The sequence below is a fragment of the Diabrotica virgifera genome, chromosome 10, assembly GCF_917563875.1.
Source record: "Diabrotica virgifera virgifera chromosome 10, PGI_DIABVI_V3a".
In the NCBI taxonomy this organism is placed as follows: Eukaryota; Metazoa; Arthropoda; class Insecta; order Coleoptera; family Chrysomelidae; genus Diabrotica; species Diabrotica virgifera.
In genome coordinates this window covers 121,117,022-121,142,908 of record NC_065452.1, presented here as the reverse complement: position 1 = coordinate 121,142,908, position 25,887 = coordinate 121,117,022, and the positions used below count along the sequence as shown (strand labels likewise).

Here is a 25,887-nt window from a genome sequence, read left to right as displayed (position 1 = left end):
CTTAAATGTGTTTAGCATTTCAGCGGCCAATAATTTTTCGATTTTTAAATGATTTGCTTCCTGGGGTAATTATTAATAGGGGAAGGTGGGGGAATACCGCGCCCTTAAGCGGAAAAAGTGATTACGAGCAACTAAAACTGATTTTGAAAATAAAATTTACATTGCCTGTTGGCTATGGTATTGGCCAAAAATTGGCTATGCTTAATTTCGTTCTATTCAAACAGTTTAATAATAATAATATTTTTTCTACACTAGTGCATTTGGGCGATATTCCCCACCCCGCGGGGTAATTTCGCGCACAGAGTAGGGTAATATCGCGCCTTAAAAAGTTATGATAGATTCTTTGATATTTATGTACATACGTATTAAAAAAACACAAAATATTTGCAAACTGTTTAAACAAATTTTTTAAACAAACAAAAAACTTAAATCTTTAATTAAAACTGCGCAACAAACTTATTATCTACTTTGATATCTAAACAATTATTGGTAATATAAAAAAAATAAATTAATAACATAAGCTAAAAAAGACCCAAATAAAAGCCATTAATCAACAAAATCTATGTAAAGTAAAAAAATAAAAAAATAAAGTATTATAAATATTTTACCACATAACTCAACACGGGTAAAAACCGCGCGGTATTACCCCTCACGTATATTTTCCAAACAATAATAAATATAAAAAAAGTGGGGTAATTAATGTAAGATAAATTATGGTTAAACAAAAGCTAAAACACCATAGATTTATACAAACTCAAAAACAACTAAATAAGTTAAACACTTTGGCTTACCTTGCTAATTTTGTCGTAGCAAAATATTATAACGGCCACGTTGCAAACAGATAAATGTATATTAACGCTACGGGTGTGAACTTTACAGAATCTGCAATAACCGACAATATTTGGTTGGTTGACCGCTAGAGATCAGCACTAGCCGAAATTTTATAATAATTCTCAGAGAGCGAGAAACATGGTGCGCGGTATTCCCCCGCGAGCGGTATTCCCCCACCTTCCCCTACACATAATATAATAATATAGTCTCTTGGTTGCTACATGTTTTTATATTAACAATTTAATTTTAACGATTTTGAAAACCTTTAAACAAATACTATTCTTAAGCAAAACTTAAAATGTATAATGTGCATGTCATACAGCGTGTGTACTTTAGTTGGCCACGTACGGGAAGCATTTTTAATATTAATTTTACGAAAAAAAGATACATCAAAAAAGTTCTGCATACTAATTTATATGGTCCAAAATCTAAGATTCAACCATCATATATCAAATTTTATTAATCCTATAGGAGATATGTTAGAATATATGAATTTTTAAGGCAAGATAGCAAGAATCAACATCAAAAACATGATTATGCAAATGAAACCACAAGTCTCGTAGTGAATATCCTAACCACACATATACACACATTTATTTTTCCTTAATCTGCAAAATAAACTCCACAACTCAATATAAAATCCCTAAAAAATATATACAACAAATAGTCCTAAAGAAATATAATAATTTATTGAATTTATCCTAATAAAAATTAATCAAAACTCATCTGACTCATCAGCTGATCTCATAATTTTCCATAAAAATGTTATTTCTGGTGATCATTGTCCATAATTTCCTACCAACATAAGAAAAATAAAACAAAACTTACGGTCAACTAACCATGATGGAATCTGTGGTTGTGAAACAGCATCTGTTAGACTTTAGGCTGTGGGCAAAGATTAGTTGACCGCTAGGGTTAACCGCAGATTGTGAAACTGGCCGTTAGGATAGTCTCAAAACCCGTTCCAACACGTCTCACCTTCGCCACAGCCACCGTACCGTAAGTCAAAGCATGCGCATAAAATCGATGCCAAACAGTTTCGTGATCGTTTTAAAACCGTATAAAAGTGGCAGTTGGAACAAACCTTACATGTCGCTAGAAATCACAGTTTTTTTTCTAATATTGGATCGTGCATATTAAATATCAAATTTTGATCTATTGTTGACCTTCCAGTACGAAAGCCGCCTGTAGCCTTGGTAGTCGCCTAGAATATCTTCAGAATACGGAGTGAACCTCTTTAGCATGATAAATGATAGAAATTTAATATGCTGTGCTAATAATAGATATGCTTCTATAGTTTCGAAATTGTTCTTTATCTCATTTCTTATACCGGGTGGCATATTTACAGATGCTAGCGGGTGTTGACACCAGGGTGTTGAAATCAGTTAGGGTTTGGAAAAACAGTACATTTACAAATACTAAAAGATTTGGACACCAGAGTGTTGAAACCAGCTAGCTTTTTTAGTGGCTATACATGCATATATGCTACCGGCTATTGACATTGATTTTATACAGTATGGTGCTATGTCTGGAATAAATTCATTATTTCGGAAGCCAGCGACTTTAAGGAAAAATCCTTAAACAGGTCGATTTTTAATTTTAAATTATGATTTTTTGACATATACAGGGTGAGTCACCACTAACGGGACGGAAGATTACAAGGAAATGGTAAATAATTTGAAAAAAATTTAAATTGAATAAGAGACTAAGTTTTCACTCTAATGGCATATAACATATCCCACCAGAATGAAAACAATGGAACCTTCTCTGGTTACACCTCCGAGGCTTCTACAATTTGCAAGCCATACGGATGCTGAGACTAAGGAAGATGAGGGAATTCCACAATTTACAATTCACGTCACATCTGCTCAGCGCGGTAAAGTTCCAACGAGACTGGTTGAAATTGAAAATGGTTATTCATTTCTTAAATTGAATAGTTTGTAAATTGAAGAAAGCTACATTTTAAAATTATTTTGAAATATACAGGGTGTCCCAATAAATGGCGGCGTACCAAAGTTATATTTTTTCTTATGGAACACCCTGTATTTTATTGCATTTTTTAATTGTCCACAAAAAATACGGTATAGTTTCATAAGGCGTCCCTATACCTATGTACAGAGTCTTCTGAGTTATGTTGACTTTTTTTAAAATGTAAAGTTTTAAAAGAAGGCTAATTCTCAAGTTATTTAAGAAATTATAAAAACATTACTTTTACATCTAAATAGTTGGATATTGGTTGAATGTATTCCTTGATTAATTATTACACATTTGTCTACAGGTGTTCCAAATTTACAGTTTCATTATTGGAGTATTCAATGTGTCAAATGATGCTTATTTTAAATGGAACACCATGTATATTAATAAATAATTATACTAAACAAATTTACCTCTTTCGAATTACAGTCCCTGGCCATATTATTATGACCACCTATGAATTTTTATAAAAATAAACTATTTCACTAAATACATGTTGTTTAAAAATAATTTTTAAATTTAATATTGTTATATAATGTTAATATTATACATTAACTATAATGTATTTAACAATAAACAACAATAAAATATTGGAAAATATTACATATTTATATATTTTTTAATATTTTGTTGAATTCCTAACCTTAATCATATAAAAAACATTTGGGAGCTTTTAAAACCAGAAATTTCTAGTGAAAAGGTCACAAACAAAATTGTTTTTATTGAAGAACTCATACATCATTGGAACCACAATGACAAATTGAAGCAAAGTGAATTTAACTGCATTCGAAGTATGCCAGACCGGTACTAGCGGTATTCAAAGTTAAAGGGGGCTCAACAAAATATTAAAAAATATTTAAATATGGGGTGTTTTCAAATGTTTTATTGTTATGTATAAGATATTTAATAATAAACAGCAATAAAACATTTGAAAATATTACATATTTATAGTTTTTTAATATTTTGTTGAGCCCACTTTAACTATGATTACCGCTAGTCCCCCCCTTGGCTTACTTTGAATGCAGTTAAATTCACCTTGCTTCAATTTGTCATTGTGGTTCAAATGATTATTAGTTCTTTTATCAAACCAAATTTGTTGGTGACCTTTTCACTGGAAATTTCGCATTTTAAAGCTCCAAAATATTTTCTACGGGATTAAGGTCAGGAATTCAATAACATATTAAAAAGTATATAAACATGTATTATTCTCAAATATTTTATTGCTGTTTATTAGTAAATATATTATAGTTAATGTATATTATTATCATTACATAACAAAATTCAATTTAAAAATCATTTTTAAACAAAATGTACTTAGTGGAATACTTGATTTTTATAAAAATTCATAGGTGGTCATAATAATATGGCCAGGGACTATATATGGATGCCCTATCCCTAGGTGTCTAAAAACTATAAACATCCGTGTATGATATTAAAAATTTTTTTACTTAAAAATGGCTTTGGCAGAGCCAATTATATTCAAATTTAATTGTTTCTAAAAATGAATAATCACGCTATCTATGAAAGAGTAGACGTGCTACTTTGCATTGGGGAATATTTTTAAAATTGTCTCTTAGCTTCTAAAGTTCACGCTTCAAAGTATCCAGATAGAAGACACCCAAAAAATGACGTTTTTGAGAGATTTCTCGATAGATTCCGTGCTACTGGTAATATTGCATAAGTACGAAAGGTTAAATAAAAATAAACCATTTATTTTTGATGACGTCAACGAACTTGATGTCCTGATTTCTGTTACGGAAAACCCAAATACTAGTACGAGAAAAATTTCGGATCAATTGGAAATCAGTCAAACGAGTGTATGTAGAATACATAAGAAAAACCACTATCATCCGTATAAAACTCAACTACACTAGCATTAGACAGAAAAGGAACATGTAACTTTTCGTTTATAGACTTTAGAATTTGAAGAAGATCCTGATTTTTTTTAAGAATGTATTGTGTACAGACGAATCTACCTACTTTTCATAATAATCGTCTAGTGTCTAGTTAATAGACATAGCTTTCATTTTATTATGATACAGTACACAAACATTTTACTGTTGATCGCCAACACCGATGAAGAGTTAATGTTTGGGGCAGTATTCTGAGCGAGTACGTTATCGACCCATATTTTTTTGACGAAAATCTGAATGGAGCAACTTTTTTAAATTTCTTAAAATAAGTTTTTTGGATCCTTCTTAAAACCTTCCACTTAACGTGTGGCTACAGTTGGACGGAGCTCCTGCTTATTTTTAACGTGATGTTAAGAACAACCTCAATATAAAATTTAGAAATAAATGGATGGATAGATTCGGTCCATATATTTGGCCACCTAGGTCACCAGGATTGACCAAGATGAATTTTTTTAAATGGGGTTATATTAAAAATATTGTAAATGCTACACTTCCTACCCTACTACTTCAGATGACATTTTTATGAAATTAAGAATTTCGAACGCTTTTGCGTCTATAACACCAGCTATTTCAAATAATATAAACAAATCATTTAAAATCGCTTGTTGTATAAACATATTGAACATGTATTACATAACTGATAAATTTTTACTTATATAGTAAGTTGTGGTTCATTTATGTATTTGTTTAATTAAGATTCTTTATGTTTCATTATGTATTTAGTTATTTTCAATAACGAAAAAATTTATTTTACAAATCAGCAAATATAAATATACCTACATATTTATTTACAACTACACTCTATAACAACTATTTCAAGATGATGGGTTTAAAAATGGAGAGTGACTATAAATATTTTTGAAATCGATGTACCGTTTAAGAAAATTGTAAATAACGCAAAAACAATGACCCCTATTTATAGAACATCTATATACCAATCGAAAGAGGGACCTGTGTTTAGTATAATTATTGATTAATATACATGGTGTTCTAATAAAATAACCATCATATTATGCTACATTGAATGATCTAATAATGAAACTGTAAATTTTGAACACCCTGTTAATAAATGTGTAATAATCAATCATGGAATGCATTAATTATAAGATAATTACCAGACCGTATTGTCATGAAATGACAATGTCATACAATGATATTAATTAACTTCTTTTTTGTTTTAAAATTGATTTACAGATTAAGAATTTAAATAATTGTAAATTACGAAAAAACTATGGGACCTAGGTACAGGACATCTATATACCATTCGAAAGAGGTGAATTTGTTTAGTATAATTATTTGTTAATATACATGGTGTTCCATTTAAAATAACCATCATATAACACATTGAATACTTCAATAATGAAACTGTAAATTTTGAACACCCTGTAGACAAATGTGTAATAATTAATCATGGAATACATTCAACCAATATCCAACTATTTATATATAAAAGTAATATTTTTATAGTTTCTTAAATAACTTGAGAATAAGCCTTCTTTAAAACTTTACATTTTGAGAAAAGTCAACATAACTCAGAACACTCTGTACATAGGTATAGGGAAGCCTTATGAAACTATACCTTATTTTTTGGGGATAATTAAAAAATGCAATAAAATACAGGGTATTCCATAAGAAAAAATATAACTTTGATACGCCGCTATTTATTGGGACTCTCTGTATATTTCAAAATAATTTTAAAATGTAGCTTTTATCAACTTACAAGCTATTAATTTAAATTTTTTTCAAATCTTTTACCGTTTCGCTGTAATCTTCCGTCCCGTTAGTGGTGACTCACCCTGTATATCATACTAGTGACATCATCCATCTGGGAGTGATGACGTAATCGATGATTTTTTTAAATGAGAATAGGGTTCGCGTGCTAGTCCACTTAAAAGTTTATTCAGTTCTCTATTTAGTAATATAAATATTAACATAATAATACAGAACAAGTAAAAACTTCGTTTGTATAATGGTATAAAAAGTTTATTTAAAAACTATTAAAAAGTCATCCAAAAGGATTTGCAAAACGTTTTCAATCTAGATCAGATCATCTTCAGTGCCTAAAACGAAGTATTTCCACGTTAGAATGAATGCAAAAGGTTAAAATTATGACTAGTTAAAGAAAAAATGTGGATAATACTTACGTTCTGCTTGTTACATGAAACTAGCAACCTTATAGAATAGGTGACATCGAGAAATATGATTTACATTTTTAAAAACTGATGTTAGTGGCGACTCTAAGTCGATTTTAAACGATAAATTTAGGAGTGCTTAAAGGGCAACATGATTCACTGCTCGATGGTAACGTGTGGTACTTGCCAGTTCGATGGGCACAGACCAACAAGAATATAGGAGATGACAATCTATTTATCAGAATGAAGTGACATGACAAGACAGGTAGTCAATTTTTGGTAATGAATTTAAATTTAAATTATCAGCTAAGCTGAATGGATGTTAATAACTGTATTAAAGTGGAATTTAAATTACAATAAAATTAGATTCTATTGTGAAAGTCTAAAAGGCAACTCTCTGTTACAGAAAGAACTGTTGTTATTGTTATGTTAATAAAAATGTTAGGTGTTCATAGTAAAGTCAATGACATCATTGATGCCAGTTTAAAAAAGAAGAAGAAAGTTTAATTTAGTTTTGAAATAAAAAGAGAACTGAAAAAACTTGAATGTAAACAACTAATAAAAGGAAAATATAAGATACCTAGTAATATTGTAAAAAAATAAAAATAGTAATGTTGGTTGCCTATGATTATAGTTGTGATGGGTAACAAAAAAAAAGAGAAAATTAATAAATTTAGCTGATTATTTGAACTAGTTAACTAATAATTTGAAATCTACAGATGGTACTGGAGTGAACAGACTGAAATGGCTGAAAAAAACTATATTAGGTACTGTAAAACTTTTTTAACTGAGAGAGAGGTTTAGCAAAAGCAGGATAAATAAAAAATAAAAACAAGTAGTGGTGGTTGCCTGATATGGTAATGTTGGAAAAAATATAGTTTAATTAAATTACTGAAAAGAATTTCCATTCTACGACTACTTACAGCTCATTTATAATTGTTTTACACACATTTTAATTTACATTTCCGATATTAACATTTATGTCATTCCCCTTTTTTCTACATTCTTTCAAATCATAATTTCAGCTAATCTGGCATTTTATCATCTGTTATCATTTTCAGTAAATACATATCTACTTCCTTTCAATAATTTAATTAAATTATGTTTTTTCCAACATTACCATATCAGGCAACTATCACTACTTGTTTTTATTTTTTATTTAACCTGATTTTGTTAAACCTCTCTCTCAGTTAAAAAACTTCTACAGTAATATAGTTTTGTCAGCCATTTCAGTCTGTTCACTCCAGTACCATCTGTAGATTTCAAATTATTAGTTAACTAATTCAAATAATCAGCTAAATTTATTAATTTTCTCTTTCTTTGTTACCCATCACAACCATAATCAGAGGCAACCAACATTACTCTTTTTATTTTTTTACAATATTACTAGGTATCTTATGTTTTCCTTCTATTAGTTGTTTACATTCAAGTTTTTTCAGTTCTCTTTTTATTTCAAAACTAAATTAAACTTTTTTCTTCTTTTTTTAAACTGTCATCAATGATGCCATTGACTTTACTATGAATAACATTTTTATTAACATAACAATAATAACAGTTCTTTCTGTAACAGAGAGTTGCCTTTTAGACGTTTACAATAGAATCTAATTTTATTATAATTTAAATTCCACTTTAATACAGTTATTAACATCCATTCAGCTTAGCTGATAATTTAAATTTAAATTCATAACCAAAAATTTACTACCTGTTTTGTCATGTCACTTCATTCTGATAAATAGATTGTCATCTGCTATATTCTTGTTGGTCTGTGTCCATCGAACTGGCAAGTACCACACGTTACCATCGAGCAGTGAATCATGTTGCCCTTTAAGCACTCTAAAATTTATCGTTTAACATCGACTTAGAGTCGCCACTAACATCAGTTTTTGATGTCACCTATTCTATAAGGTTGCTAGTTTCATGTACTAAGCAGAACGTAAGTATTATCCACATTTTTTCTTTAACTAGTCATAATTTTAACCTTTTTGAATTTTTTAATTTTTGAATTAAATTAATTGACACAAAAAGAAGAAGGTATGCAATTTATTTAATTCCAAATACACTCTACTGCTGTCAGAAAACAAATTTTTTTTTGATAAATAAACATTGCTTTTCGCTTAATTTGAATGTTTAAACTGCCACCTATCTGCCTCCTAGCAGTTTGAACATTGAATTTAAGCGAAAAGAAATGTTTATTTATGAAATAAACATATTTTTTTCTGTTTTCTGACAGGAAGAGAATCTATTTTGAATTAAATAAATTACATATATTTTTCTTTTTGTGTCAATTAATTTAATTGAAAATAATATTTCTATGACACGCTGTATAAATAATTATCTCAATGTTTATAAATTACTGAATAGAGAATTGAATAACCTTTTAAATGAGCTAGCAGATGACCTCTATTCTCATTTAAAAAAACCATTGATTGCGTCATCACTTTCAGATGGATGACGTCACTTATGATATATGTCAGAAAATAATAATTTACAATTAAAAATCGACCTATTTCAGGATTTTTCCTTAAAGTCGCTGGTTTCCGAAATAATTAATTTATTCCGGACATTTGCACCATACTGTATAAAATAAATGTCAATAGACGTTAGCATCTATGCATGTATAGCCACTAAAAAAGCTAGCTGGTTTCAACACTCTGGTGTCGAAATCTGTTAGTATTTTTGTAAATGTACTGTTTTTCCAAACCCTTACTGACTTCAACACCCTGATGTCAGCACACGCTAGCATCTGTAAATGTACTGTTTTTCCAAACCCTAACTGATTTTAATACCCTGGTGTCTACACACGCTAGCATCTGTAAATATGCTACTGGGTGTCCACTTATATTTTCCCCCATTTTAACTACCCTTAACTTCTAAACGGCTCAAGATAGAAACATGCGGTTTTCGCTGAAATGTTTTATTTTAGTAAAAGTTTTGTCTGAATGGATTGAGTTTTTATATCGCTTTCAATTGGGAAAAAAAAATGGCGGATTTTTTAAAAAAACTTTGTTGACTTTTTTGTAATGAAACACCCAGTATATTTTTTGTAAATTGAAAGAACGGTCATTCACCTATCCAGCGATATAAATTTTTTTTAAAATCGGTTGTCAAATGAATGAGTAATTAATTTTTAAAATGCGAGGTGCAACGTGGATATCACATAACTAAATAACATAACTAAGCAAATTGATATTTGTGTGATTTCCACATTGCATCTCAAATTTTAAAAAATAATTGCTCAGTCATTTGACAACCGTTTTTAAAAAACTTTATAGCGCTGGATAGGTAAATGACCGTTTTTTTTTTCAATTTACAAAAAAATATACTGGCTGTTTCAATAAGAAAAGTCAACAAGGTTTTTTTTAAATTCGCCATTTTTTATTTAAAAGCAATATAAAAAATTCAATCCATTCAAACAAAACTTTTACGAAAATAAAAGATTTCAGCGAAAACCGCATAAACCTATTTTGAGTAATTTAGAAGTTATAGGCAGTTAAAATGGGGGAAAATATAAGTGGACGCCCGGTATAGTATGGATATTGTTATAATTTCCATTAAAAACAGTAAATACTATTAAAACGTCACAAGAAAATAGCTTCAGGGGAGTATTAACTGGACCCCGTTATGCAACAAGGAACCAACCAACATTTTTTCGAAAATGGAGTTATTAGTTCGTACATACTGTAAATAATACTATTCACGTTCTGCAATGACGAACCAAATGTTCCGGTACATCATAGCCATATACTGGACGATAGAACCATATTACAGATTAATAAATTTGGTTGTACATTTCTTCTATTATCTCGATCCAAGTAACTTTGGTTCCTTGTTGCAGAACAAAGACAAACAAGACACCTGCAATAAATGTCTTTATGCCTTGAAAATAAAAATAAATAACGCATAAATTCAATCTTAGCTAAATAAACAACATAATTAGACATTCCTGAAACATGTCGATATTCATTTTTAAATTACGATTTTGTGGCATACATACCTATAATCATACAAGTAAACGCCATCCATCTGGGCCTGATGATGAAACCGATGATTTTCTTAAATGATAATAGGGATCATGTGATTGCTCATTTGAAAGTTTATTCAATTCTCTATTCAGTAATATAAACATTAACATAACCCCAACACGTACAAACTATAAGAGATTTGTTGGCGCGGTTATATCTACAGCGAAGAAAACTATACCCAGAGGATATCGTAGAGATTATGTCCCAGGATGGGATGAAAAATGCGCAAAATTGTATCAAGAATACAATGAAAGCCAAGACCGAGGAATTGCGGACGAACTGCTGTACAGTTTGGATGCAGCCTGACGGCAAAAATGGATAAACTGTGGAAAAACTAGACTTTAGTAAATGAAGCAGAAAAGCGTGGTCCTTACTTAGAAAACTTGGTAGTAGCAGACACTCAACTAGAGACAAAGTACCAATAGTTCCCAACAGAGTGGCCTCCCACATTGTAGCAAATTCAAGGGCACCTAGAGATCGTGACCACACCACCAAAGTAAAACAAGAACTAAAAATACTAAAGTCTGCATGCCCGCCTACATCTGAATACTCTGACGAGTTTACTCCGGAAGAAATTACCTCAGAAATATCAGAAATTAAGTCTGGAAAAGCACCCGGCTCCGATAAAATACATCCAGAATTTTTACTCCATTGTGGCAAATATGCTAGGAAATGGCTGGCTGATTTCTACACAGATATAATATTAATATCAGGAGAAATCCCCCATTCCCTTAAAAAGGCCTCCATTATAGCCATATTGAAACCAGGAAAAGCAAATGATCAACCCCAAAACCACCGACCGATTGCACTGGAGAGCTGTGTCTATAAACTGTTGGAACGCTTAATCCACAACAGAATTAGTAACACCATATTGGGGGTGATACCTATTGAGCAAGCAGAGTTCAGACCTAACCGCAGCTGCACAGATCAGATCCTATCCCTAACAACACATATTGAAGCAGGTTTTCAAAGAAAGCAAAAAACATCCGTTGCTTTCATTGACCTATCAGCTGCATACGACACCGTCTGGAGACAAGGACTGATCTGCAAACTAATCCGTGCCATCCCATGCCAAAAGGTAACCAAACTCATTGATAGCATACTCACCGACAGACCTTTTCACGTCACAATGGGCAACTAAAGAAGTGTCCAAATGAAGCTCAGCAATCGACTGCCACAGGGATTTGTTTTGGCACCCTTACTCTTTAATTTGTACATCGCGGACCTACCTAGGACAACTTCGCAGAAATTTGGCTACGCTGACGATTGGGCCATTGCAGCAAGACGTAATAACATGAATGTTACAGAAACAATACTAACGGATGACCTTGCTGTTATGGGTGAATATTTTCGCAAATGGAGGCTACGGCCCAATGCAACGAAAACTGAATTGTGCTGTTTCCATCTGAATAATGCCCAAGCCAACAAAAAACTCTCCGTTCACTTTGAAAACAGACTACTCACTCGTAACTCAACACCAAAATATCTTGGAGTGACTCTTGACAGAACCTTAAGTTTTAAGGAATACTTACAAAGAACGGCAAAAAAACTAAAGACGCGAAATAATATAATCCAAAGGCTATGTGGCACCACATGGGGGTCCTCAGCCTCCGTACTCAGATCATCCGCTCTCGGACTCGTATACTTGGCGGCTGAATATGCTTCGCCGGTATGGCTCAATAGCAAACACACGAAGATCATTGACACCCAATTAAACCAGACCATGCGAATGATCTCAGGTACAATTCGACCAACACCGAACTATTGGCTTCCCATTCTGAGTCACATTCCACCGCCGAAACTAAGAAGAAGTCATTCTCTTCTCAGAGAATATCGAAAAATCGAGGCTAACCATCAACTACCCATCCACCATGATAAGCTTGATATTGAAATGAACAGACTGCGGTCCAGATATCCCCCATTGTTAAGGGCCACCTCCCTACATCAGGAACATTTCGACCTCACCAACGCTTGGAGAAGACAATGGGAGAGCGACTCACCACAGGAATCACACCAAATGGCCTGTATCGATCAGAAACCGCCAGGCTTTGAACTGCCCTGCAATACATGGACGGCGCTGAACAGAATAAGAACAGGTACCGGTAGATGTGCTGACAGCATGCATAGATGGGGAAAGACCCTTACTCCTGAGTGTGACTGTGGTGAGCAACGGCAGACCGTCCGGCGTCCGCCACATTATTGAGGAATGCCCTCGAAGGCGGTACCCTGGAGTTTTCGATGAGTTCCTGAATGCGACCGAAAATGTTTTACATTATATTAATACATTAGATGTTCGTTTGTGATACTTCATGTAATGTTTTATATACTTTTTTAAATTATGTGTTCTTATTGTATCTATGCCATACGATAAATAAATAAATAAATAACATAATTGTTTATACATGGTGTTCAAAAAAATTTACATTAAATTAATTGAGACAAAAAGAAGAATGTATGTATTTTATTTAATGCAAAATGTATTTAACTGTTGTCAGAAAAAAAATTATTTAACAAATAACTACTAATATTGTTTCTAGCTTAAATTCAATGTTAAAGCTGCCACCCACCTGTCGCTTGGCAGTCTAAACATTTCATTTAAGCGGAAACCAATGTGTATTTTTCAAATAAAATTTTTTCTCTTGTATTTAGAATTAAACAAATTACATACATTCTTCTTTTTGTGTCAATTAATTTCATTTAGAAAAACATTTTTTGGACACTCTGCATAAATAACTATATTACATAATGTTTATATTGCTGAATAGAGAATTAAATACCCTTTCAAATGAACTATCACATGACCCCTATTCTCATTTAAAAATCATCGATTAGGTCAGCACTTCCAGATCGATGACGTGGCTAATATGATATATGCCAAAAAATTGTAATTTAAAAATAAAAATCGACCTGTTTCGGAAGTTTCTAATAATGTTGTTTATTTAGCTAATATTGAATTTATGCGTTACTTTATGGACGCACTGTAGATAGATTAAACAGAAATATAGATTTCGAACCAGACGTGGATTGTTAATGTTACATTTAACAAAGAACCAAGTGATTTTTTTCTACCATATGAGTTAAAATTTTTCAGTTGTTTTTAGTTTCAGTTTTTTTTATTTTATTATTGCATTAAAATCTATAGGTTATAATAAAAGTGTTTAGTTTTGTGTCGTTTATTATTATTTTTATTAAACGCTTTTATTTAGTTCAACAGTTTGCGTCAAATCTTTAGACGTTAATTTGAGTGCCTTTTCTCCAATGCAAATCTATGAAAATTTGCAGACATATTCATTCGCGAGAACAATACACGAATAATCAATAATTTTTTTTTATGTTTATTAATTGTTTAAATAAAAAAAAACGATTTTAATGGAAAATGCTTAAATTATCTTGTTTTTTACAATGTAAAAACTTGAAACTTTTACGGATTGTAGCTAATGATATGAACTATACATAATTTCACTTTTTACGTTAATTGTTTACGTTATGCATCATAAATAAACAATAAAATTTCAAATCTTTTGCCGATTCCGACTACTTTTCATGTTAGTACATCATTATGTTTTATACATATTTTAAGAAACATGACGATATATTTTAATGTTTAAAAAGTGTAAGACTAAAAAGTAAAAAATAAAAAAATATGAAAAAAAATTTTTTATGACACGCTTTTCTTTAGTTACGAGTGACTAAAATTAAAAATATTATAAAAAAAATCAACTAAAAAGCAAACAATAAAAAAAATTAATCTAACACATTCGTTAAAGAAAAGCGTGGGGCGAAAACCGTTTATTCGATGAAGACGCGCCACGCTTTTCTTTGACGAATGTTTTAGATTTTTTCAATTTTTTTTATTTTTTGCTTTTTAGTTGATTTTTTTTATAATATTTTTAATTTTAGTCACTCGTAACTAAAGAAAAGCGTTTCTTAAAAATTTTTTTTTATATTTTTTTATATCCAAATAATTTATTCAAACAAATAAAACTTTTTTCTTGAATATCTCCAAACTAACTTAATGTCAATTGGTTCCTTGTTGCATAACGGGGTCCAATTATGTTGTCCCAAAATTTTAATCTCATACTTTTACTTTTAACAATTTTAAAAAACTGTAATCTATTATGCCTATTTGAACTCATTTTCGATCTGTTTGATTAATTCAACGTGATTCTCGGTAACATGCTTAAAATGATCAATATTTTCCAGTGCCGACGAGGGCTTCGATGGAACTTACCCTACAAACGTGGTTGTGCGTAACAATGGCAGTTGTTTGTACGTTCCACCCGGTATATTTAAGAGCACATGCAAAATTGATATAACTTGGTTTCCGTTTGACGATCAGCGCTGCGAGATGAAGTTTGGAAGCTGGACGTACGATGGATTACAGGTAAGTAATTTACAGTATTGCACTAGTATACATCGAGATGTGCATTAACCTAATCGCTTTAATTAAGAGGAATGTACTTGTTTATACAAGGATCATTTGTTAATTGCTACCAAAATAGAACTAACGAGGATGAACTGTGGGAAGAATAAATACAGTTTAATTGAACCGAAAGTGATGAAAAGGTCATATACACTTCTCCAAAAAATTAACGCACTACCTTAAAAATTGGTCATTTTTGATGTCTCGAATTTCCTAAACCTGGGACCAACCATGGGACCAACAGATAAGTGAAATAAAACAACGCATAGGAAAAACTAAATCAGCGTTCATATTGATTTATTTATTTTTATTTATTTAGCGTATGGCTTAAGTACATCACAGAATTATGCCTTATACAATGCATCACAAACAGATGTCCAGTTTTTTTTTATATATTCGATTAACCCTTCGGTTGCCATTACAAAGTCTATAGGGTCGCCTGTGTATGCTCTGCGTGGGCAGTCCTGAACAATGTGACTGATCGTCTGTCTTGCAGCGCCGCAGTCACAAGAAGGCGAGGGGAGTTTACCCCATCTGTAGAGGGAGTCGGCGCATCTTCCGCAGTTTGTTCTAATTCGATTAAGGGCTGCCAAATCTTACGGGGACGTTCAAATTCGCCAGGTTTTCCTATGATGTCCGGTAGACTATGGTAATGCGGATCTGTCCTACTTTCCCAATCTTCTCTCCATCGGGTATTTAAGTCAAAGTTGGATTGCTGCAGCGCTTGAGCAGATTGTAGAGGGGGTAACCTGGATCGGAGACGGTTTCCAAGAATATCAGGGATGTCGTTGTGGACTAGAAGCTGGCGACTGTCCATTATTTTGTTATATTCTTTAACCAATGCATGTTCGCGACGTAGTCCTAGGTTGGGTGGTGCTATATTACTAAGGGTAGGTAGCCACATTGTAGGGGTGGGCTTAATTGTGCCTGTTATCATACGCATAGCACGGTTTAGTTGGGTGTCGACCAGGTGGGTATGCCTGCTATTTAGCCACACTGATGCACAGTATTCTGCCACCGGATATATCAGGCCAAGAGCAGAGGATCTTAAAGTTGATGCTGTGGACCCCCATGTAGTTCGGCAGAGTTTCTGTATTATACTGTTGCGTGTTTTCAATTTTGCTGCTGTTTTCGTCAGGTGTTCTCTGAATGTGAGCGTTCTGTCTAGAGTAACTCCAAGGTATTTCGGATATTTATTGTGTTTAACAGCTTGTTATTAAAATACATTCGCAATTCTCTGTTTGCCAGCTTGTTGTTGAGATGAAAAGCTGATACTTCAATTTTTGTAGTACTTGGTTGTAGTCTCCATTTTTTAAGCTATTCGCTGAGGATGGATAAGTCACTCGTGCGTGAGAGTGATTTCTGTAGTTTCTAAAGATTGGTGGCTTATTGCAAGGGTCCAGTCGTCAGCATATCCAAACTTCCGAGATTCGGTTTCAGGCATGTCAGCAATATAGAGGCTGAAAAGTAAAGGGGCAAGGACAGAACCCTGTGAAAGACCATTGTTAAGTTTCATCTGTCTACTCGTCTCCTTTCCCATTATAACCTGGAAGGCTCTGTTTGTCAGCATGTTGTCAATGAGGTTAATTATCTTTCTGCAGGGGATAGTACGGGTCAGTTTATATATTAATCCCTGTCTCCAAACAGTATCATATGCTGCTGTTAGATCTATAATACTGTTGCTGTCTTTTGTTTCTTTTGAAAACTAGCTTCTATAAATTTGTTAATGACAGCACTTGGTCCGTACAGCTTCGATGAGGGGGGAAGCAAGCTTGTTCAATGGGGACATTTTCTAGTATCCTGTGACTAATTCTGTTGAGGAGAAGCTTTTCTAATAGTTTATATACCATGCTAAGTAGAGCTATGGGGCGGTAGTTTTCTGGCTTATCGTTTGATTTGTCCGGTTTCGGAATTGCAATTATCTTCGTTCGCTTAAGTGAGAAAGGAATGTTACCAGACTGAAGTATATTAATAAAGAATATTGCAAGCCACTGTTTCGTGTATGCACCACTGTGTATCAAGAACTCTGGATGGATACCATCAAACCCAGGTGCTTTACCTGATTTCATTTCTTTCAGCGCATGTGTGATTTCAGAAATAAATATTCTTGCTGAATATTCGGAGTTCGTTCTGTTCATTTGTTTTAATGCCCTTAAGTCTCTTTTAACGTTGGTAGTATGTGTTCGATCTCGTGAAGCTCTGGATAGAGATGCTATATGCGATGCAACCTTGTTAGGAGACATTTTAGACTCTCTGGATTCCAGCTGGTTAGCTCCGCCAATTTTCCGCAACAGGGACCATGCCTGTCGGCTTGATTTTTTGAAGTCAAAGTTTTCGACAGTCTTTATCCATTTTTGGCGTCTAGCTGTATCGATGTTGTGTAAAAGCTCGTCGGCTATTTCTCGGTCACCACTTTCGAGAAACTTAGCGTATAAGTCTTCACATGTTTCAGTCCATCCGGGCACATATTCTTTGCGATACCCCCTAGGGATGGTTTCCTTGGCAGCGCTTATTACTGCACCCACAAACCTCTCATAATGTTTGCTGGTTGGAGGGACCCAGCTCAAGGGCCGGTCTAGTTGTTCAGAGAACTTCTTCCAGTTTGCTTTTCTAAGATTTCACTTGGGTCGAGGATATGATCTAATTATTGGAATTGATATTCCGATGGTGATAAGCACAGGACGATGTTGAGTATGTGGGAAGTCTGCAAGGACACTTCTCGCAGTTGTTAGTGGTCTGTCATTGGTATCTTTTGAGACAAAACATAGGTCTGGGTTATATTCTTTTCTCCATGCAGCTGATTTAAATGTTCCTCTGTCTTTGGCATCAAAAACTAGATATGTGTTTTGCTCGTCGGACCATTCTACTAGTGCCTCCCCATTTTCATCATTCGTGGTGTACTTCCACATTTCGTGGTGGCTGTTGAAGTCACCGATGTATATAGTAGGATGTGGATGAGTCTTTAGCACTTCTGTGTTCCATGTAGTGGCTGGAGGTTTGTATATGTTATAAGTGTTTTTATTGTTCACATTGATGAAGATCTTTTCAGAAGTCACGATTTACCACTTGCTACTAAAATCTCTATCCTCAGATACTATGTATTTTCTACGTTATTGTATGGAGTAGAGGGCTGGACATTTTCCGAAGCTTCTTTAGGAAAACTCGAGGCATTCGAGATGTGGTGTTACAGACGCATTTTTAAAATTTCGTAGGTGGATCGTGTGACTAAGGTCCTACGTAAAATAGGCAAGGAATGCAAGGTTATTAACACCATCAAAGAGCGCAAACTAGAATATCTTGGCCATGTTATGAGGAATGAACAGAGATATGGTTTGTTGCAACTCATTCTTCAGGACAAAGTATGTGGAAAGAGAGGACCAGGAAGAAGCAAAATATCTTGGCTTCAAAACCTGAGAAAGTGGTTTAATACATTGACAACCGGACTATTCAGAACAGCAGCAAGCAAAGTTAGGATAGCCATGTTAAGCGCCAACATCCGGAACGGATAGGTACCGTAAAAAGAAGATAGCGTTATTATTTAACAATGTTGCCGTAATAGTATTGTTGCTAGACATCATTTGAAATTGTCATTGAATACCAGGTATACCAATCAAACTGTATTTTTTTTCTTAAAGTTCGCAACACTCTGTGGAATATATCAGCATTTATAAAATATTGAAATTAAAATGCCACTGTAGCCTCATACCAGGTTTTCTTAACATTGTGTTATTTGGCTCATGCGCTTATGTTGGGTAATAAAAAAGTTAGATACTTTAACAACTAGCCATGTTTTTTATTAAGATATCCTCATTTCCTGCTGAATTTAATACACAAGCCTAAAGTAGGCTATCAAAAATTAACAATTTAATAAATGTCAAATTGTTAACAGTCAAAAAGTATCTGGTTTATTGTAAAAATTAGTGGATTTGTTATTTAAAGTTTCAAGTAAGTCTGTATTTTTTTTTCATGGAAATTGAATGCGCTACAAGCAATTTGACCCGCGATACGTGTGTTCAAGCAGTGACCTTACTTAGCGAAGGACTTAGCTACCATGCTATCGGTCGGAGGTTGGGAGTTTCACATACATCAATTTCCCGTATTGTTCAACGCTTTAGAAGAGGAATGAATGACTACAGCAAACGTTCCGGACAAAGTAGACCTCGAGTTACGATATAGTTGTCCGAGACCGTTTTATTTGATTATGCGTTTTAAGAGAACGACTTACCACGTCAAGGAATATTTTAACGAAACTTATTGCGGTTCATAATATCCAACCAGCATTGATATGCGAGGAGACGTCTTGTAGAACATGACTTGCGTATTCGAAGACCAACTACAGGCCCAACTGCAAACCACCGCAGAGCTAGATTGCAGTTTTCTTTCTTATTGCTCTCTCGACTCCCATGCGGTTTTTAATTACATACAGCTTGACTACGTTGATCTTTTTTTATTTTTCTCTGCTGTTGATTAGTCTTCTTCTCCTTAAAGTGCCCTCTTCTCAATGGAGGTTCGCTACTACAATTGAAGACCTCGGTGCAAGAACGGGGCAAGTCCACTTTTCTGAATAGTTGGTAAGTCGACAAAAACTTAATACTTTTTAGAAAATAAGAATAAATTATGCTTAATTAAATTAAGCTAGTCTTGTCTAATATTCTTCTAGGAGGATTAATTAAATTAAGCATAATTTATTCATATTTTCTAAAAATATAAGTTTTTGTCGACTTCCCAACTAGTGTTGCCCAAGTGCAAGACCAAGACGAGACTTAGAGAGTCTTGGTCTTGGTCTTGCGACAGGACACCTGGTCTTGATCTTGGTCTTGGTATTGCGCTCCAGGTCTTGGTCTTGGTCTTGGTCTTGCAGCAAGAGTCTTGCAAGTCTCGCAGTTATGCCTATTGCATATGCCTATTGCATATCTTAGAACTAGAACAACGTAACAGAGTAGGTCAATTTTAAGCTTTAATATCAAAGCCATAGTAAAGACCAACCAAATTAATAAATATCTAAACAACTGAAACCGGGTGGGGTTTGAACCTACGATCTAAGCGATCCGTGTTTATTATAACTAACCAAAGTTTATTAGGAACTTACGTATTTTTTCGAGTATTTGCCATTGACAATGTGTGATTTGAAAAGAATTCAATTCAGTGACAGATGTGCACAATATGAAGGGTCAGAGGGAAAAAGGATGAATGTCAATTTTTGGTCATTTTGAGATTGTTGTGCAATCTGTTAGCTTAGAAAGGGTACTATCAATCTGTGAATGGACAAGGGGACATAAATATGATCATCGTCTTAAAATCACGTCACAAGATTGGACGCAAGGGATAAAAACAATGAATATGTAACTTTATTTCTCATTTTACCGAAAATGCTTGCAGATAGACATTCATCGTTCTTTCCCCTGGCCCTTCATATGTTAACGCCAGTTCTCATTTTGGTACCGAATACCAAAACGAGAATAATACACTTCTCCAAGAAATTAAGGCACCTCCTTAAAAATGGAATGGGTCATTTTTGATGTCTCGAATTTCCTAAACCTGTTGTCTGATTTAAGTGATTTTTTAATATTATATAGCCTTATTCGTTAACAATATCGCTGTAATAATATTGTTGCTAGAAGTTAAATTGTCGTTGTATAGGTACCCGATAACTTATCGGTACTAATGAGTGTACCAATCAAACTGTGTTTTTTTCTTAAAGTAAGCATCATCCTGTGGAATATTCTAGCAATTATAAAATACTGAAATTAAGACCCAATTACAGTCTGATATTTTTTTAACACTTTGTTTTTTAATTCGCTTATGTTGGATAACAGTAAAGTTAGGTATTTTAACAACTAGCCATGTTTTTTATCAATACAGAGTGTTTTTAAATAAGTATGGTAAATTTTAAGGGGTAATTCTAAACAAACGGGTCATGTTACCCGTATGCGCGCCAATGGTGAATATTAAATTTTAAATTGTATGTCAAAAATGCGTAATAACTACCTGTTAAAACCCACCAAATTTCATTTGCATATCTCAACCGGTTTTAGAGCAATAAATCGTCAGTTTGTAAGAAAAATTTTAACACCCCCTATTTCGGAAACGAAGTATTTGCGAACATACACTTATAAAGCAAACTGTCAAATTATTTTTCGGGCAGAATTACTCCTTAAAGTTTGCCATACTTATTTAAGAACACTTGATGAAAAACATGGCTAGTTAAAAAAGTACCTAACTTTTTATTATCCAACATAATCGAATGAATAAAAAAAACAAAATGTTAAAAAAATATGAGACTATAGTTGGGTTTTAATTTCAATATTTTATAAATGCTAGAATATTCCACAGGGTGATGCGAACTTTGAGAAAAAAAATACAGTTTGATCGGTACACCCGGTGTACAATTACCAATTTATCTGTCTAGAAACAATATTATTACAGCGATATTTATACAGAACAAGGCTATATTATTATCAAACATTAAAATCAAATAAATAAAAAATCAAATTATCAAACAAGTTTAGGAAATTCGAGAGACCAAAAATGACCCGTTTCTTGTATTGGAATAGTGTATAGCAACCAAAGAGCATAACAAAAGAACAGTGAGTCGATTGATAAAACAAATGACCAGTTTAATTTAACTATCTACAGAAAAAACTGCTATAAATGTCCTTTTGTTTTCCATGTATTTCACTGTAAATATTTCTTTGTTGAATGCCTCGTAGACTAAATATTTGGATATGTATTTGGTTACACGGTATAGACGGCACGGCATTATCTGTTATAGTCTGTCTCCTATCGTAATCACACTCAGCAGAAAAAATATACATAATAGTCTTATTATTCTATATATCGATATGATTTTTGTGTGTTTAAATTCCTACAAAACTAATTAAGGAAAAAAATTAACTACTTATTTTAGGTATATTTTTTATCAGCATGACATATTTATAAAAAGTTTCGATACATTATAGGTCTGCATCCCGCGTAAGGAAAAAAATTGATTAATAGCAAGCTGAAAATTTGTTAATAGCTTAACGGTGTCTAGTCGGATAAACTTTGATATATGGGAACACTGGAACAGGGGCAGTTTTAATTGTGGAACAGGTTAAAAATTTGGAAAACGGCACATTTATTTTGTCCGACAGAATAGACTTAAACTCTCCGAACAGAGATTAAACTCTCATGCAAAAATCAGACTGCTATTTATCACCTATCATAATTCCTGTCATTTGACATATTCTACATGTTCCACTCATTAAAACGCCCATTTGGTGATAAATAGCAGTCTGATTTTTGCATGAGAGTTTAATCTCTGTTCGGAGAGTTTAAGTCTGTTCTGTCGGACAAAATACATGTGCCGTTTTCGTGTTCTGACCGTTAAAATTTTTTAACCTGTTCCAAAATTAAAACTTCCCCTGTTCCAGTGTTCCCATATATCAAAGTTTGTCCGACTAGACACCCTTAAGCTAATAACAAATTTTCAGCTTGCTATTAATCAACTTTTTTTCATACACGAGATCCAGACCTATTAATTTATGAATGGAGGGCGGCTATTCTCAAAACCTGGACAATTAATTTCAGAGCGAAGAATGTATGTTTGTTTATGGTATTGTTCGTAAGGCGCATAAGTCCAATTTTACAAATTTTTTTGCTTCTCCTAGAGTACCTACCTAAGAATATACCCGAACTAACATACTTCATAAAAGACCCTCAGTTCTAATTGCAAGACGCAAGAGTCTTGCAGACTTAGTCTTGTTCTTGCTCAAATCTTGCACGGTAAGTCTTGGTCTTGGTCTTGCTCAAATTAGGCGGTCATGGTCTTGCAGTCTTGGTCTTGTTCTTGCGTTTTCGCAAGGTTTTCGCAATTTGTTTGTTTCAAGACTGATTTTGGGCAACACTATTCCCAACTATTCAGAAAAGTGGACTTGCCCCGTTCTTGCACTGAAGTCTTCAATTTCAAACTTTCCTCTGTATTCAGCTGTTCTTATTATCTACCTCATGTTCAAAATTTAGCTCTCTCCATTGCCCGATGCTTTTTAGCCACGATAGTCTATTCTTTTCTAGTCCTCTCCTACTCTCGATCTTTCCTTTCACTATGTCGCCTAGCTATGATGTTTTTCTAACTTTCACTGTGCTGAAAAGTTCTCGTCCCTTGCATATTCTATGCAGCACTTATTCGTTTGAGTTATACGATGTCCATGAAATTTTTTGAGGTTTCTTCAGTAGATTCACATTTCAATTTATTTACGGTTGATGTTTTAGGGGTCCATGTCTCAACTTCATAGAGAAGAGACGACCAGACGTAGCATTTTGATAAACGTAATTGAATTTCTAGTTTTATTAGACAATCACATATATCATATAGCAGTCTTTTGATTTTTTCAAAAGATTTTCTGACCTGTTCTATTCTCAATCTAATTTCTGTATCAGGATTTAAGCTGCTATCGATCCAACATGTGAAACAACTGTTCTAAAATGTGCCCATTTATTATACAAGGTTGAGGTACATTTTGGTTTTTTCTGATTGTTATCACTTTGGTTTTTTAATGTTTATTTTCATACCAAATTGTTCACAGACCGAGTGGGTCCTGTGGATGAGTCGTTGTAGGCCCAAGTCAACACCTTATCATCGGCGTATCTAATGCTGTTGATATTTACGCCATTCACCAAAGAGGCACCTCCAGTGCCTCTTTAAATAGAAACTCGGAGCAAGGATTAAGTAGCAGGGTGACGAACATATCCTTGTCTAACTCCCCTCCTAATTTGTTCTTCTGCGAACATGAAACCTTCAATCCTAACTCTGGCGCTTTAGTTCCAGTACAAGTTTTTTAGTAGTTTGATGTCTTTCCCATCTACACCGACTTCTTGCAGACCTTCTAATAGTAGGTCGTGTTTTACTCTATCAAATGCCTTTTCGAAGTCTATACAGGATATAAAAATATATCTTTCTGTTGGTCGTAGCATTTTTGGGCCAGTTGTGCATAAGCTAATAGATCTTAAATTGTTTTTTTAATATCAGTTCTTAATATACAATAATTAGCGAATGTATAAACGTTTAAGCTTTTCTAAAGGGTAGATGGATAGTTATTCCGTCGTTGCAATAGTTTAGAGAACAATATCCAAATTAGAGTAAAGCTCTCAAACACTCTCTTAATAGTGTGTCTTATAAATGTCACTTTCGACTAACTTTATTGTCTCTTATGAAGCTTTTGGAAACTATACAATAGTTTAAATGCATGAAAGTTATATAAAGTGGCTTAGGTCAGATTATTCCATCCTGAAATGTACAAATTGTAAGCCAACGGGCTTGCAATATGGATTGCAGTTGAACTAAACTGCATTTAATTCAGTATGTGGTACGCAATATAATTTAACTCTTAATCAGTAACGCGAAAAATATTACACAGATGGTTAGGAACAGTCTGTGAGACTTCCATATTTAGAAAGTCACAAAAACCAATTTATAGTATTTTTACTACAAAAACACGCTTACGTGATTCAAGATTTCTGACGTCAGAGCGTTGCCAAAACAAAGAAATAAAGGCATTGGATTATTTTATCTAAATTATGTATTCACAGGTACTTTATTATTATTTATATTACTGACCTAACCTAACACTAAAAAATAAAAAAAATACCCTAACTATACTACAATCGCAATAAATATGCACTAGAAATAAACACACCAAGACACGTCGAATGTTACGAGGAGCACCCCCAAATCATGATTTACAATGTATGTATATTCATTGTAAATTCCAAATTATGATTTACAAAGTTTATACATTATAAATCATGATTCGGGAGTGCTCCTCGTAACATTTAACGTGTCTTGTTTGTTTATTTCTAGCGAATTTTTATTGTGATTCTGGGATAGTAAATGAATTTTGTTTATTCGATTATTATTATAATCGAACATAAATATGATCTGTACTAAAAGAAACAACGAAACCGTGTCGTTATGGTGTGTGTAAGATTGTTACACGCTATTAATCATTTACAGAGAATACATATTATTTGATAAGTTTTCCAATTCCTTTATTTATTTATAAACAATCTCGTATTATACCAATAATAGAATATTTTATTCGTATTAAATACTATTCAGTACATGTATCTGTCATTTTTAGCTTTAAAAATATTACATGATCTATTTTATTGATTATACACTATAATATTGTTCTTAATTAATATATTTCGGCGGTAATGAAAAGCGACATATACAGTGTGTCGTATTTAAGATAAAAACAGCCCTATATTTCGGCTACCATAAATACAGATTTGAAGCTTTCCACAGTCATACAGATTGAAGCTTCTGTTTGGCTATACCATACTGATGACGACTAATAAGTCAGAAACACGTGTCTGTGGTTGCATTCTATCTTGTGCATATTATTGGGGTGCAAAATTAACCGGACACCTTAAAAATTGGTCATTTTTGATGTCTCGAATTTCCTAAACCTGTTGTCCGATTTAAGTGATTTTTTTACGATGTTATAGCCTTATTCATCAACAATATCGCTGTAATAATACAGGGTGTTTCATTAATAAGTGTCCATATAGTAACTGGAAAAACCTTGGCACAAAATACGAAGATTAAACCT

The 25,887-nt window shown here is 33.2% G+C and overlaps 1 protein-coding gene across 1 annotated transcript in view; it reads left to right on the top strand.

Moving 5' to 3' along the window:
* LOC126893142 (neuronal acetylcholine receptor subunit alpha-7-like) overlaps nt 1-23,659 on the top strand; it is a gene marked incomplete at its 5' end in the record, with an annotated part of 63,373 nt that extends 39,714 nt beyond the window's left edge. Inside the window, 2 exons of the mRNA XM_050663093.1 lie at nt 15,076-15,256; nt 23,546-23,659. Coding sequence (XP_050519050.1) covers nt 15,076-15,256; nt 23,546-23,659 — 295 coding nt within the window. The remainder of the gene's footprint in view (nt 1-15,075; nt 15,257-23,545) is intronic.
* Between the last annotated feature and the right edge of the window lie 2,228 nt (nt 23,660-25,887).